This window comes from Canis lupus, chromosome 6 (assembly GCF_048164855.1).
Source record: "Canis lupus baileyi chromosome 6, mCanLup2.hap1, whole genome shotgun sequence".
Taxonomy (NCBI): domain Eukaryota; kingdom Metazoa; phylum Chordata; class Mammalia; order Carnivora; family Canidae; genus Canis; species Canis lupus.
Window position 1 is genome coordinate 36,479,920 of NC_132843.1, and position 16,542 is coordinate 36,496,461.

Sequence of the window (16,542 nt, forward strand, 5' to 3'; positions counted from 1 at the left end):
ATTTTAGAGCATACTCAAGAGAGCGAGAGTGAGCATGGGGCAGGGAGGGGCAGAGGGAGAGAGAGACTCTCAAGCCAACTCCATGCTGAGTGAGGAGTCTGACACTGGACTCTGTCTCACAACCATGAGATCACAACCTGAGCCAAAACCAAGAGTCAGATGCTTAACTGACTGACCCACCTAGACACCCCTGGACCAGATCCTTTTTAAAGCCACTCCCTTGTATAATTACTTTAGGGAGCAGTGCAGAGTAACAGTTGGGACTAAATACCTCTTTTATTTCGGAGATATTTCTAGGAATTTTGCCAAAGATTATATCGACTCTCTCTGTAGCCATTCATTCTCTGAATTCTGATAAGTTTCTAGCCACCTTTAATTAGTACTTGTACAGATGAGCTTTTGAATTGTTGAAGAACTTTAGATTTTTAAATTGTTAATCTGGGCCTATTTTTGCACTCTGCTTTGCACTCCCTGTGTTTTGCCTTACCTAATTTAATACACACAGTTGTAAAACGAAAACCCTATGTTGTGAAAAGCAGTGGACTTGAGATCAGACCTGACTTGAAGCTCCTTGGCCCAACTCTTTCAAGCAGTGTGACCCTGGGCAAATCATGTAACCACTTTTTATTTTTTATTTTTAAAAATTTTACTCATTCATGAGAGACACACACTGAGAGAGAGGCAGAGACACAGGCAGAGGGAGAAGCAGGCTCCATGCAGGGAGCCCGATGCGGGACTGGATCCTGGGACTCCAAGACCACACCCTGGGCTGAAGCCAGGTGCTAAACCTCTGAGCCACCCAGGGATCCCCTGTAACCACTTTAATCCTCAGTTTTCCTTCGTTTGGGTATGGATAGTAATTTCCAGTCTACTTCCTAGGTCTGTTGGGATTGTCAAATGAGGTGAGACTGCTTAAGAAATTCAGTATTCTATTGCTGTCAGTTATCAAAACCATTTCTATAAATGTTGAATGGACTCCTTTGGCTGATAATCGTCTGTGATTACAAGATCACTTCATCTGAGTATACTTCATCTGGGTTGGACAGATCTGGATTAGCCTTTGGACTTTGTGTCTTATATTTTAGGGCTTTTCATTAGCTAATCTTTGAAAACGTAGTACCCTCTGGGTTAATAGCTACTTAGCCTATTCTGAAGAGATGGTGGGCTTCTGGTATGGTAACAAATCTATGTTCTGGTCCTGGGGGATCTGTTTTTTGGCACCTCTCTTGGTGGTAAAGGAGTGATTTTCAGGCTACCTTTGTAGGAGCAAGGCCTCTTTGCAGGATCTTAAAGGTGTTTCAGTAGTTTTTCAACTAAATCTTGTCTATTGCATTACCCTAATGTTCTTTTGAATCTTGTAGGGCAGGTAGCAGTGGATCATATCTCAAAGCTAGAATTCTCAAGTGATCCAGCATCACTCATTGTACACAGATTGTTAGAACAGCTGCTCAGGATCCACTGTAGTAGTTTATGTGACTAGAATCCTGTCAGCTGCCATTTCTCATATATATTACATAGGATCTGGTCAACACTTTAGATGTGAGGACAAAAGTAGCAATGAAAGGGATACCTGGGTGGCTCAGTGGTTAAGTAAGAGTCTGCCTTTGGCTCAGGGCAAAGGGCGTGATGGCGTGATCCCAGGGTCCTGGGATTGAGTTGCCCACATCAGGCTCCCTGCATGAAGTCTGCTTCTCCCTCTGCCTATGTCCCTGCCTCTCTCCCTGTGTCTCTTATGAATAAATAAATAAAATCTTAAAAAAAAAGTAGCAATGAAAGCTTGGGCAGCCTGCTGTCTTCTCCAGATCCAGAGTTACTCAGTGATTAATCCTGGAGGCTCACTTACAGTTCTATCATTTGATTGGAACGTAGAATTCATTATGTCAGTGTTTCAAAACGGTTTTCTTCCAGTGAACTCCTGGTGAGATTTATCAGATCTCACAGGGTAGTTCTGTCCCTCTGATAAAACACTTTAGAGAACCTTACTGAGCACTTTTAGCCTTGTTACTTTCCCTGAACTAAAAGCAGTTCAGGTGAATGAGCCAGGTGTTCTGTTGTGACCTTCAGGATAAGGGAAATTGATCCTTTATGCATGACCTAGTACTTACAGACTTCTAGAAATCCAATCTGTAAAGGAGTATTACTATCTTTGAATGTAGTATTTCCAGTATGGCATAGAACTTATTTGGGAGAATGGTTTGTAACTGTATTTCTTACTGTTTCATTTCATTAGACTAAGATTGTTTAGGTATCTTAATTTTGCTCTGAATTTATGTTGTGCCCTGTCCTGAAGACCCCAGAGATGTAAGTGTGTTAAGTGAAACATTGTATTATCTGTCCATTTCAGTAACAGATCTAGACATAACTCAGGAGTTTCTCACTGAGGCAAGATTGTTGTCCATTTATAGGCTAAACTGAGAGAGGCAGGAAGGGAGACAAATGGCGGAAAAAGAGAAGGATATTGGTTGTGAGTTTCATGAACTCACAAAGTAGGCTTATCTTTGTGAAAGTATTGATCAGTGCTATCGAAACCATACTGCCTTCTATTTTTCCTTTGATGAGATTGACCATGCTTATGCGTTTGCTCTTCATCTCAATTGCAGGTGTGTTCATCCTCGGGGAGGTGTGATTCAGAGTGTTTCTTCATGGAAGCATGGCTCAGGCACGCAGTATGTCAGCTCCCGGCAAACACAGTCATGGACTGCCGTGACTCCCCAGCAGACTTGGGCTTCACCTGCGGAAGTTGTTGATCTTACCTTGGATGAGGATAGCAGACGTAAATACCTACTGTAATACAATGTCACTGTGTTTCCTCTGCACTGTTCCCTCCCACTTCCTCCTCCTCTTTGTGACATGGAAGTTCATTGTCATAGCTTCAGCCTCAGAAGCTGTTTGTGGCATTTGTATAATCGAAACTCATGGAAAATTGCCCCCCCTTTCTTTTTTCTTTTTTTTTTTTTAATTAAAAGAAGTCACTTAGGAAAATAACTTAGCACAGAGAAAAGAATTTCTTCCTTCCCTCAGTAGGAATATGAGAATGATGAATTTATTAGACAACTTCATTTTACTTGGTGACTTTCAATCTTAGGAAATTCTGCCTTCCTTTTAGAATAATATTTTAATTACCAGGTGAAATGGATTTCAGTTTTGGAATCTTGTATTTATTTTTCTGTGTAATAAAATTAATATCTAGACTTGACCACTGTCAGCCCACCCATTGGCACTCCTACCTTAGGGCATTTGCACACATTTAGTTAGGTCCTTATTGGCACCTAGTAGGGCATGTGCATTTGAAAACTTGTCCTTAAAAATAGAAGACAGAAGTATTACTTTTCTTCTAGCTTAAGTCTTCTGCCTTCTTTCCTGATTTTGCTCCTGGCTGACTTCCCACAACACAAATAATTGATATGGCCCTTTGTGTTTATAAATACTGCTAAGGTGACTTAGTTGGTTTCCTTTTTGCAATAATTCATAACTGTTTGGAAAATGTCTGCTTTGGGGGCAGAGGCATTTCGAATAGATACCCACCATGAGGTTTTTTGGGTATGTGAGGAAAGTATTGGGAGGGCAGTGGGAAAATCTCTCTCCCTCAACTTTTTCCCCCTGGTTTGTTCAAATAACAGGAGAACACAGAAACCTGTTGCTTAGGTAGAATATGAAAAGTTGTGTTCACCTCTAAGACTGTGGGCACTTAGAAGTCTGAGAAGACAGTGCCTTCTTTCATAGCTGGTCTCTCCATAAAAGATATACAACAACTGTTTAACACTTATGCTGAAATAGACCTGATGCTGTATTTGGGTATTTTTCTCCTCTACCATCTAAAAGTGGAAAAGTCAAAATGCACTATAAGAAACCAGATGCAAAGCACATAAATGACACTGTAGGTTTTACAGTCTCTAAATAAGCAAAGAGTAGTAGGAGCTTCAGGGAATTCAGGAAATGCCAGTGTTGGAGTTTTGTGGCATTAGTTACTACCTTTTTTCCTATAACATGTTGTAGTTACTAGTGAATTCTTTTACAAGCAATACCTAGTTAGAACACTATGTACTGTGCACAGGGAGGAGTGAAGTACTATTGGCTTAGAAGACCTCATCTTTTGTTTTTCCATGGTTCTTGTTTGCTTTTTTTTGTTTCCATATCTGCTGTGACATTGCTGTAGCCCTTTGCTTCCCTACCCAAATGCCTTGGTGGCTTTTCCTTATCATCAGAGCATGAGAACTACCATTTTCAGTTGTCATTCAGTGGACACACATATACCAAGTGCCTCTTCTGCTATGGCACTGTGCAAGGTAGGTGCAGCAGGGCCACCAAGGCAAACGGGACACCCCTGCGTGCGCATGCATCAGAGTCTGCCTGGCTCCACCTGCCTGGCCTTCTCTTCTGTTGTGTTTTTTTTTTGTATAGACTCATTTAGTCCTCTACGCTTTTTCCTGCTGCTTTAGTTCTTCCATATACCTCTTCCATGGGAGTGGATGTAAGCATGTGTTCTTTGATCTTCTCTGGTAGCATCTCATTTGATCTGGCCTCTGTTCTTCATCAACTTTTTATTTTCCCGTCAATCTCCTTTTAGTAGATCAGGCTTTTAAAAGATCATGAACCTCCAGTTTTAGCACCTCATATCGGATCTCTCACGTGGCCACAATTATAGACAAAAACCAAAGATCCAGAGGCCAGAGCGAACTAGGACCTTCTGCAGATTCACTACTGGTGTATCCTTGGACCTTCATATTTTACTTTAGGATTAATTTATTGAATTTTACTGTTACATGTTGTTTTTGACTTGAATTAAAATGCTAGACAAAGCAGAAATGTACAATTTCTGGTCTGTGTTTTCCAGGAAAATCATTGGGAAAAGAATAGAGTGGATTATATGACTTGAAGTTTTTGCAGCTTATTTTTTCCCCAGCATCAGGGCAGAGCCCCATTTTAAAGAATGTTTTTGCATTACCCATTCTTATGTTAATAGTGTGCTTTGTCCAATTCCACACAGCAGGTGATTTCCCGTGACACACTTTCTTTAGCCCCTAATAGTCCTCCTCTAAAGAGAATTCTTCCGGTGTGCTTTGTGCACCGTGGATTGAGAGCAGAGAGCAGAGTCATAACCGAGCTCTTCTGTGGCCTTTTGCTTTTACACCAGGTTGCACTTTCCCTGCACCTGCCCCTGTTTCAGCATCCTACCTGACTTGATGCACCAGAACAGGAATTTAGAAGTTAATATGCAAAAGCGGGAGAGGACAGGATGGTAGAGACCATCAGCTGTTTTCCCCTACAGGGTTGGGATTTTTTCCACCTACTAACTATAGAGGGACTGTGTTTCAACTCTTCTTTCATTGCCAGACCCAAGAAGAGTGGGGGTGTGGTTTCTGGCAAGGTTATCTTACTATAAAATTCTGTGGGAAATGACTCCTGTGACATTTGAAATTTCTTTTAAAGGGATTGTTGTTAACCAAAGTGTTGCATTTGGTAGCATAAATACTTCTTTATGCTTCACAGAACATTGTTCAAAGTAATAGCCCTGCTAATGTGGTGTACTTGGGTCACAGATTGGATTCTGGCACTAATTCACTTAAGTCTCTCCCTCCCCTCCAGTTTGAAACCATAGAGCAGTAACTAGCTATCGCGTCATCGTGGCTGCCGTAGAACATATACGTGCTGCTCACCAGTAGCTGTCTTTTCATTCTGACGGAAGGGGCCAGACTGAATGGACTCCAGTATTTGTTACAATTGAGCATCGCATAAACTCTGCTTTTATTATTATTAATTGTGAATAGCAACCGTCTGATTTGCTGTTAGCGAGTTGTTCACTGTTACTTTTAGCAGATTAGCACCATAGGTAACTTAAAAATGAATTTGTTGCCTGCTTTTTATACTGTGTCACAAGGTTTTTGAAAGAGCTGGGGACACAATTTTGTCTTTTAGTTTAAACTTTTTTTTTTAAATGCAAGGAGCCCCTAATCTCTGTTTTCCAGTATGTGTATGATGTGACTTCCATGTATATATATAAAGATGATTGCGCCCTAACCAAACTTCCTCAGATTGTGCACTGTTTGTTTAAAATAATCACGTATTTTAGTCCAATGCTGTTGTATTTTTCATTTTATTTAAAACACTACATACTTCTTATTCTTTTAACAAATTTTAAAGAGTAGTGATCTTAAAAGAAAAATCACTGGATAACTAGGAAATATTTTTGTTGTTGTTTTGTTTTGTTTTGTTTTTTAAAGAGCACAAGGTCATATGAAGCCTTTTGTTCCTCTTACCATGAAAATGAAATGTTAGCCATTGTATGGCTAGGAACCAATGCACTTGGTGGTTAACAGATCTGCTGTTGCTGGAGTGTGAGCGTGGACTTGATGCAGTGACGACAAATCATTGCTTAGAATTAATGTTTTAAAATGTGCAACTCTAGTTTTTAAAACAAAATTTGGTTCTTCTTTTACATTCATTATTTAGTTTTTGTTTCCATTTAGTATTTAATGGTCTTTGGAGAAAAAAATAATAAAACAGAGTGTTATATATATATTTTTTGGTGCAAGATAAGATTTTCTGTTTTTTGAAATAAGTCTGTAGCATAAAGGTTAAACTATTTTAAGACAAAATAAAATAGAGTGTATTTAAACAATGATAATTTCTGAGGATTTTTTTCTATCTGCTTCAGTTAATTAGATGGTGCCTGGAGCAGCTCCTAAGTTAGCTTTTGGATGTGAAAGTGGATTGTATTTTGTTAACAGATCGTGGTGTGCCGACTTTTTCCAAGCAGTAGCTGTATCCTACTCCTAAGATGTGCATGTGGCCATTGGTGTGTTAAATCTAGATAAAAGTAGCTTTGCACTGGTTTTCCTGTGGCCCCCCGCCTCCCTTTCCAGCTAAGGCCAGTGAGATTTCCAAGAGAGCAGAAAGCTTCCTAGCACTGGGCACCTCTGCTTCTGGGAAGAAAGCTCAGCAGATAGTTATTCCCAGAGACCAACGCCCGACTGCATACACTTTGCTTCTGGTTGAATATCATATTCAATGTAGGGTGTTTCAAAAACAGCTTAAAGAACTTTTCTTTTAATTTGGTTCTGTTTTCAGGTTTTAAAAATTTGATTATAAAACTGATAGGAACTACCACATTAGCATCTCCTGACTGTTATAACTTATCTTCACGTAAGAGGGGATGAGGAACTGGGCAGAACAAGACCTCTGTGTACTGAAATACCCCTCCTGGGTCTCTTCATGTTCCTCAAGAATTCTTGGTTCTACTTGCACTGGGACGGGGTCTGTTAACAATGAGGAAACACGCTGGGTTATTTCAGCTTTTTGGAAAGGTTCTATTGTACCACCTTGTGTCTGAGCCTAGACATATTAGCACCTTTGAGAAACTCTTCTTGGACTCCAGAAGAAAACTGCTTACCTAGGGCCTTACTTTGAATCCCTTTTGCCCTCGGATGCTGCTTTTGTAAATGAGTAAGTAAAATAATTTATGGCAAGTTCTTAATTTCTTTCTACCTTCTTCCTTCTACTCTTGGCTGGCTTGTGGCCTCACTTTGCTTTATTGACGTGTTTTTCACAGTAGGTGACAGCTATTTATAACTTTACTCCTGGGGAAAATTATAGATAAACCTTGACCAAATATATAAATGCCTCTTTGGCTCCAATTTTGGAGCTGAAGTAAAGTGAATTTCCTCTACTTATGGTGTTTTTAACTCTATTACTGATCCAGGAAGGAGTGATCTTCCTAGGTCATTGGTAAATACGGTTTTCTTTACTTCCTTGACTTTGTGTTTGAGAGCCCCGAGTCCCAGAATCTGAGAAATTCTGGGGCACCGTGGAGCTTTGGCCAGGGGAATCAGCTTGGAGCAGAAGAAAGCAGTAGAAAATACTGGAGGGAGCAGTGAGCTCAGACAAAGATGCACATGATGATCGCACGCCTCATGGAGATGCAGAAAGAGCCTGTGCTTATTCCAGAGGTGGTGGCACTACTCAGTCAGGCTGCCCTTGTGCATTGTAGATGGAGTGGCTTTTGGCAGGGATTCCTTTTGTGTGATGAAGATTCACAGTCTCCTTGTTTCAGCCTTGCCCTGAGATCCCATTTGGTGGGGTGGGTGAGTGAAGGGTCAGAATGCCTGCTGGCAGTGAAGTCAAACCTCAGAAGGGAGGTGTGGCAGCAGCTGCCTGTGTGATCTCAGAGATCCTGGCCTGCTGGTCGGGAATACCCCTTGCTGGTAAATTATATCAATCTTGCTTCTTATTCTTCGGTGAAAGAAGCTATACGATACCAGCTTTTTTCCATCATGCTTTTGATAATTGACACCTGAGAGGAGTCATTTCTGTTTTCTCTCCGTGATGAGTCCATCCTAAGAGTGGGAAGGTGAAGTATTATTGAGCCCTTACACCTGTGATGGAGTCTGAAGCAAGCAAGTCTGACGTTAGAATGGATATTGGGGTCTGGAGCACCAGGGGGCATTAGACAGAGGGTGTGGTGGCTAGCGAATAAAAATGCTGAGCCGGATACTAGGAGACCCCAGAAAGGCCAGCTGACCACCTAAAGAAGTTAATTTCTATACTTGTAAAATGAAGAATTTCTTACATCTCTTTTCCAAGACCTAAAGGTAGAATCGTGTGCTGTTTTAGGGGATAATTTGTTGTTCTGCAAAGCGTTCGGGATTTTTCAGGCAAGAATTCAGGAGAGCAGCTCACTCCAGGAAGCTGTTCAAAGGACTTAAAGGTCTGTCCTCTCACTGAGGTGTTTGGAAGGCACTGGATGACTAACACTCACAAAACCTTGACTTCCAACAGTCTTTTTATTTTCAGAGTTTTAAATGAATGTTTATTTCAAAATTTCCACATGGGAGTAAGAAGTGGTACAGATTGTTATCCTGATTTTGCAGATTGGAAGATTGAGAACAGAAGAATAACAACTTCTCCAGATTTGCATGGCTAGACTTTACAAGAACAGATTTTTTTTCTGTGGTCCAAATTAGGCCTTTTTAGCTTTAAGAAAAACAAAACCTCTTTTCTCCACCTGGTTTTTCTTCATTCTTTTTGCTGCTGATTCTACTTTGCTCTGTCCTAGGAAGAATTGGAAGTCTTCCTGAGAAGGTAATGTATGATTGAGTCCCTTTTCTCTTAGGTAAGTGGTCAAAGATTTAAACATTAGAACCACACACTTGAGTATGCGTCCCAGCTCAGGCTTTGGAATGGCCATGGAAACTTTTTCCATAGATAGATTCCCTGTCTCATAGTTTGTGGAATGGGAAACTACAGATGGTCAGTAAACATAGAAAAGATGCTTGGACTCATACTAATTATGGAAATGCATACTTAACTTCACAGGGTGCCATTTCACACAGGCAGGATCAGGAATACATTTAAATCCAACCAGGACGCAGAACACTGGCAACTTGCTTGTCTTTTTGTGTGAGCATAATTTGCTACAACTACTTTGGAAAATAGTGGAATCGTCTAGTAAAACTGAACATGTATATGCCTTATGTATGGACTGAATGTGTGTCTCCCCCACCCCACCCCACCCCACCCCACCCCAAACTCCTATGTTGAAGCCCTACTCCCTGGTCTGGTGATATTTGGAGGTGGGGCCCTGGGCAGTGATTACATTTAGATAACGGGGAGGGGGTCCCTGTGATAGGATTAGTGCTCTTATAAGAGGAAGAGACCTGAGCTTTGCATGTGAGGACACAGTAAGAAGGCAGCTGTCTTGTATGCCAGGAGGAGGGCTCTTACCCAGATCCGACTGTGCTATCACCCTGCTCTTGGACGTCTAGCCTCCAGAACTGTGGGGGAAAAATGTCTATTGTTTAAGCCACTCACTCTAGTATTTTGCTGTGGCATCCTGAGCTAAGGCATCTCATTACCCACAAATTCCTCTCCTTGGGATAATACCCTTGAGCAGTTTTTAAACTGCGGTGGTACCCTATTTAGAAAGTCATGAAATCAATTTGGTGTCTGTAAATCATCTTTTATTTATCTATTTAAGGGAATAAAACAACACAGCAGAAAACAGTATTGGTACATGAAACTTTTGTTAAATGCTGATACACATATATGCAAATATATGTGTGCGAAGGGTCAAGATACAACTTTTGTGGGTTTTTTTTTTTTTTTACTATGAGTTACAGTAAAAAAAAATATGGAAAGCCATGATTGTAGACCAACTAGTTTATGTGCTCAAAAATATTTAGTGTCATTTCCCCAGTTTTTGGCTGTTTCAACATGAATGTTTATCTATAGGGTGGATAAACTGATTTATACACTGTTTAGCCACTGTGGAAATTAGGAACTAGACCTCTATTCATATTCTTATAGCAGTTTTATCAACATAGATAAATCTCAGTGTAGAAAAGAAGTTTCAGAATATGTATTACATGATGCCATTTATATGAAGCTTAAAAGGATAAAATAATTCTACATATTGACAAAGGTTACATAAGCATGTAGTAAGACCATCAGAGAAATTCATGAGAGTAATAAACACCAAATTCAGGGTAATGGTTGCCTCCAGAAGGGGAGGCAGGAAGGGAACACAAAGGCTTCAACTTTATGTGTAAAATTTCTTAGGTTGGGTAGTGGGGACACAGATGTAGGTTATTCTTTGTACTTTTATATATATCTTAAATATTTTATAATAAAATTATTTTTTTTCTGTCTCAAGTAGAAGAAAAGTTCTTTATACTTATCAGATGATAGTAGTGGGCATGGGTAAGATCTGAAGCTGATTCTCTTTTAGATGTCCTCAATGCTTTATTCCCTTGAGCACTTGTATATGTCACCAAAAGCACAAACAACAAAAAAATAAAACTGGTGAATTGGACTTCATCAGAATTGATTTTGTGCTTCAGAAGACACCATCAAGAAAGTGAAAAGACAGTTCACAGAATAGAAGAAAATATTTGCAAACCTTTGGTAGGGACTTGTATCTAAGAATAAATATGGAGCATGGGATGCCTGGGTGGCTCAGCGGTTTTCAGCCCAAAATGCGATCCTGGAGTCTCAGGATCGAGTCCCACATCAGGCTCCCTGCATGGAGCCTGCTTCTCCCTCTGTCTCTGTCTCTGCCTCTGCCTCTCTCTCTGTGTCTCTTATGAATAAATAAAATCTTTAAAAACTTAGAATAAAGAGCTCTTACAAATCAATAATAAAAAGAAAGCAATTAGTTAATGGACAAAGGATCTGAATAGCTACGTCTCACTTGGAGATGCAGTTTTGGTCAGTAACACATGAAAAGATGTTAAACATCATCAGTCATCAGGGAAATGCACCTCAAAACCACAGCGAGATACCGGTTCACCACCGCTAGAAGAGCTAGAATCAGAGTCAAGTAACATGTTGGTGAGGAAGTGGAGCAGTCGGGACCCTCATCATCTGCTGGCTGGAATACGAAGCCACTTTGGAAAACTTGTTTGACTGTTAAAGTTACATGGCTCAGCCACTCATATCCTAGGTATACACCCGAAAGAAGTGAAAACCTGGGTCCACACGAAAACTTGTACCCGTGTTGACAGCAGCGTTGTTCATAGTAGCAAAAGGTGGCCACAGCCCAAGGTGGTCAGCTCAGGGGTGGGTAAGCAGCATGTGATCCAGCCATACAGTTGAGTGTCCAGGCGTAGACAGGAATCAGGTACTGATAACAGCATGGATGAACCTCAGAGGCATGTTAAATGAAAGCAGCCAGTTACAGAAAGCCCAAATATTCTCTCGTCTGTAGGAAATGTCCAGAATGGACAAATTACAGAGACCAACTAGATGACTGGTTGCCAGAGGCTGGAGGGGAAGTGGAAATAGGGAGTGATTGCTAAAGGGTAAGAAGCTCCTCTTTGGGTGGGTGAAGAAAATAACTCTCAAAAAGGGTGAATTTTATGGTATGTGTATGCTATTTCAATAATATGTTATTTGAAAAAAGTACCAATTACCTTTGGAATTGAGAGTGCCATGCTTTTTAAGCTGTTACTATCTTGGCACGAATGGGTGCCCCACGCTCTGGAGAAAATGAGTTTAGGTGAGTCACAGCGCAGTTGTGAAAAGGGACCCAGGGTACCAAGGTGACCGGAATTGAAGGCAAGTGGGCCTAACTTCTCAGTGCAGACTGCCCTGCCCTGAGATGCCTTAGGGGGGGACGTACCCTCCGAAGACAGTTGCGGATTGCTGAGGTCTCCACACAGGTCAGATCTGCCACGGGGGTGAAGGTCATCCTGGCGGCAGCTCCCTCCGTCCCGCCCCCCCAGACCCTGGCTCGCCCGGTCAGGCTTGCAGCCACCTTAGGGCTCCGCGTGTGGCAGCCGGTGGAGTGGCCCTAGCTGCAGCCCTCGGGGCAAGTCATGGCGGATGGGCTGGGGGTGGGTTCTCAACACCCACACCCTGTCCCGGAGATTCTTCCCTCGTGGTTGTGACCTGCTCCAAGTCGCGTCATGCTTCCGGCACTTGGGGCGGGAGTCTGGCGTTCCCCACAGGCTGAGGCCGGAAACGTGTTGGGGCCTTGCCTTTAGGCCGTGCTGCGCAGGACCTGTCCCCATTCACGCACTCAGAAACACTCCACAAAAACAGGGACTGAATAGGTAATATGATGACATTAAATTCATATCTTTCAATAGTTACTCTGAACGTGAATGTCCTTACAGTTTTCTTGGAACAAGTAAAGTACTTCCGGGAAGGCAAGCAACAGTTCACGTCTGTGCTCACTGGCACCGAGTGGTGAAAAAAAGTGTCCCAAGGTCCGGATTTGCGTCCTGCCTTCATTGCTAACAAGCTGTGTGACCTACCAATGTTGGCCACCTATCCGGGTGCCAGCCTCCTCATCTGTGAAAGGCTCCTTGCACGCCGACCATGGGGTGGGGAGAGTAGGGTGGGCACTCGAGGAGGATCGGAAAATAGCAGAGGATGACTCAAAGTAGGTTAGACGTTAGACTCCGATGGTGACAAAGGAGGGCTGGTGATGGAAGCCAGCCCTGGGCCAGACGGGTAGGGCTGTGGCAGAGTGCAGCGAGCCCCACTTCATCTAAGGGGAAGCCACATCTCTGGTCACCAGGGAGTGCAGGCTGGATCTTGCCAGATCTATGGGTTGTTTTTTTTTTTTCCAAGAGAGGGAATCCGGATTTTTAAAATGCAAATGTGAAACTTCTGATTTGTGCATGATCTTGTGCAGCCACGGTGGGACCTGCTGAAGATCCAACCTGAGTAGGACCTGTTGGTACAGGAAGAAATTAAAATAAGGTGAACCCGTGCACTCCCGCCTCTTCTACCACCTCTCCCACCTCCAGCCCCCCTCCCCAGCCCTTTTGCAGGAGATAAAAAGCAATGAGCTCCCCAGGTACGTCTGGTGCTCTGATCCATGCTCATTCTGCACAGGTGGCTGAGGCTTGCAAGCTGCGGGTGATCCCCTGCTGAAGCCCCCCCAGGGGCTGTGGTCGCCTGCATCCTTGGTCCGCTGTGTCCCCTGAGTGTCTGGTTGGCAGACAGTCAGCCAAAGGGACTAGAGGCCAATTCTAGTGTCATCAGCCCTGGAACCTGGATGGATTCTAGTTGCCCTCACTCAGCCAGAGAGAGCTTGCCTGCAGGTCTGATGTAGCCTGTAGCCTGCTAGTTTGCTGCCCCCATACCATGCACATTTCACTGGTTCAGCAAACATTTAGTAAATACTTGCTATGTGCTGGCTGGGCACTGCTCCAGTCCCCAGAGACATGGAGGTGACTGGAAGCCAGTCCTCATTCTCTAGCTTGCTCTGTCTGGTGTAGCACATCATGGTCACAAAGCCTGACAAGGCTCTAAGACAGAGAGAGCCCTGTGCTGTGGAAACAGAAGGAAGGCCGCCTAGGCCAGCCTTTGGATGGACTGAAGGCATAGGGCAAGAGCTCAGTTCACAGGATGGGTTGGAACTGTGGGGTCTGGGGAAGTAGAGAGTGGAGGGTGTGCTGGGTGTCGTTCAAGCACACAGCTCAGGTGAAGCACGAAGGTGAGAAGAGCAAGAGTAGCTTAACGGAGGAGCTGCTATTTGGGAGAAACGGGGTGAGTGGTGGGGAGTAAGCCAGAGATGTAGGTGGGACCCCTGTGAGGAAGGGCCTTGAATGCCTCACCGACATCCCACAGGCACTCCGTGTATTGGTCTCTGTCTCCACCACAGAATGTGCACCTTCCCCTCAGCGAGCCTACAGGGAGAGTCCTCAGTGCCGCAAAGGTGTATTTCTGACATGAGGGAGCACTAAGGGGCCGGGTGGGGACGCCGAATGAGAGTAGCCTCCCTTGCGGTAAAATGGGCGAATGAACTAGAAGGGGATCGAGACTGGAAATGGGGAGTTCTATTAGGAAACTTCAATGGGAGTTGAGTGGATAAATGAAGAAGGGCTGCATCAAAGTGACAGGAAGGAGAATTGGGAGGTGAGGTCTGGCTGAAGAAACAAACATAAGAGGTTGATTCTTCGGGACATGGTGACAGAAGGTTAGGGGGCAGGTGCAGAGCATGTGACCGAGGAAGAAAGAGGAAGAGTGGGGCTCCCAGGTTTGGGTACCCACTGAGGAGGACATGCAGAAAAGGGGCCAAGTTTGAAAAATATAGCAGAGGCTTTGGGGGTGTCCACCATCACATTCCTCTAAGATGAGGACACAGTATCCCCCTTGGTACCCTGTGCCATCGGGAAGAAGACCTGGCACTTGGGGAACCTCTTTGGCTTTGGGACACAGTACCTAGCATGTTTGGCACCGCTGCTCCAGTCCATTGCTAGAGTGGCTTGGAGCAAGGGAGGGCTTTGCAGCAAGCTTGGTGCAAGGCAAGCTGCTCTTGCAAGTGGACCACGTGCCCCAGCAAGTGCAGTGGTGCTAGAGGTGTTCATGGTGGGCAAGGATGGGGCTTGGAGTCTGCGAGCCCCGGCAGGAGGTGTACCGCGGACCCTATGGGTCTGGGAGCAGGACTGTGCTTTCCAGTCCCTATTTGAAAAGCAGCTCCCAGCATGCTCTTGGACCCTGACCACAGGACATCGGTGGACCGAGATGGCTCATCATGAGCTGAGTGCTGTAGCATTCGTGTCACGGATTCAGGCAGGTCCCGGAGCAGTGGACTCTGAGATGGACGTGGCAACACTGAGAATTGGGGATCAGCAGGCCGGGGGGCAAACAGATGGGCTGCATATGCCTCCTCCCCAGACCTCAAGGCACACCCGCTGTTGCACTGGTGACTCTCTCAGCTCATGCCAGGCATTTTCTTGTGACCCACTGATGGAGGAAGAAAGGTCCCAGGCCTGGTTCAGGGTGCTGGTGTTAGCCAAAACCGGGCTGCTGGTTCCACCAAAGCCCTGGACCCGTCAGCAGCCCTGAAAGACTGTGCTGAGTGGAGCCTTTGCCAGTGAGCAGAGCACCTGCACGTCAACGTGGTTCAGACCGAGAAGTGGTGTCTATTTTATAAGGATACGTGTCTTGTGCAGTGGCCAGTGGTCTGGGTGGCCAGGCAGGCGCCAGAGAGGAAAATGCTGAGCAGCGGGAGGTGAGGTCTGGGGTAGAGGCATTGAGGATTGTGCTGTGGGAGCGGGCCCCAGGTGTGCGGGTCCTGCTGTTCATGCCCCTGCCTGTCAGAGCGCACCCACCCACCCACCCCGGAGGGTGTTCTCAGCAACTGGGCAGACAGCATGATGCCCTGTGGGGGTCAGCCTGGCCCTCAGCCGTCCCGGCCTTGCATGATGAGCTGATGCGCAGGGCAGCTGCGGTGATGGACGGGGGCGAGGCAGGGGCCCAGCGGCACCGGCTCCCTCTCCAGAGCCGTCTGGCCACGGCCACTGCTGACTGATGTGTCAGCACGGGGGCCCGAGCCCTTAGCCAGCCAGCTGCTTGCTGGAAGTTGCTTACATCAGCCCGCCCCCCCGCCCCCACCCTGGAAAGGGCAGCTAATCCTCCTGGGGGCTGATACTTACTTGATACTTTCGTGTTAATCTGAGGGTTGACAGGGTGCCTGGTTTATTTGCACGGGGCGACTCCTAACATCCCTTCAGATCAAGAGGCCCGTTGGGTGCCTGAAGTGCCCCAATGGGTGCATGACGACGGGACCCACCGGTTTGGTACATACCAGATCACGGAAGCGGCGGGCCTAACAGAATGATGGGATGGCTTGCAGCTAAGATCCCAGCTGGAGGATGACACTCAGGTGGGGTCCAGTCACCAGACTATAGCCAGCCCGTGGTGCTGGGCCCCCAGTTTTGGGAATACCACAGGTCCAGGTGTCAGGGGTGGGAGGTCGGATTGGTCCCTCTCACCTGCCGCTGTCTGTGTTCCCCTTGCACCAGGTGAGAGGACGGCTGGAATGCCGGGCTTCTGTGCCTGGCGATGTCAGAGAACGGCCCCTTGGCACCACCATGGCCTGCCAGGGCCAAGCCAGCGGAAGTCTCAGAGCCCTCAGGGTTGTGGGTCTCAGTCACTGTCAGGCGACAGCCGCGACTAGCTGACAGGAGCATCTAGAACAGGTGGCAGAGAAGGAAGGCAGTGGTGTGCCGTTTCAGCCTCGACTCCCTGCACCAGTGAGTGGGTCATGGCTCACCCCCCTGACTCTCCTGTACAAACCCTTTGCATTAG

At 45.2% G+C, this 16,542-nt stretch overlaps 1 protein-coding gene across 4 annotated transcripts in view; it reads left to right on the forward strand.

The window, feature by feature from the left end:
- ARK2N (arkadia (RNF111) N-terminal like PKA signaling regulator 2N) overlaps window positions 1-6,619 on the forward strand; it is an 80,667-nt gene extending 74,048 nt beyond the window's left edge. For all 4 annotated transcript variants that reach the window (XM_072829464.1, XM_072829463.1, XM_072829466.1 and 1 more), the window contains one exon: window positions 2,601-6,619. In XM_072829464.1, the coding sequence (XP_072685565.1) occupies window positions 2,601-2,790 (190 nt within the window). In that variant the 3' untranslated portion in view covers window positions 2,791-6,619. The remainder of the gene's footprint in view (window positions 1-2,600) is intronic.
- The last annotated feature ends 9,923 nt before the right edge of the window (window positions 6,620-16,542 follow it).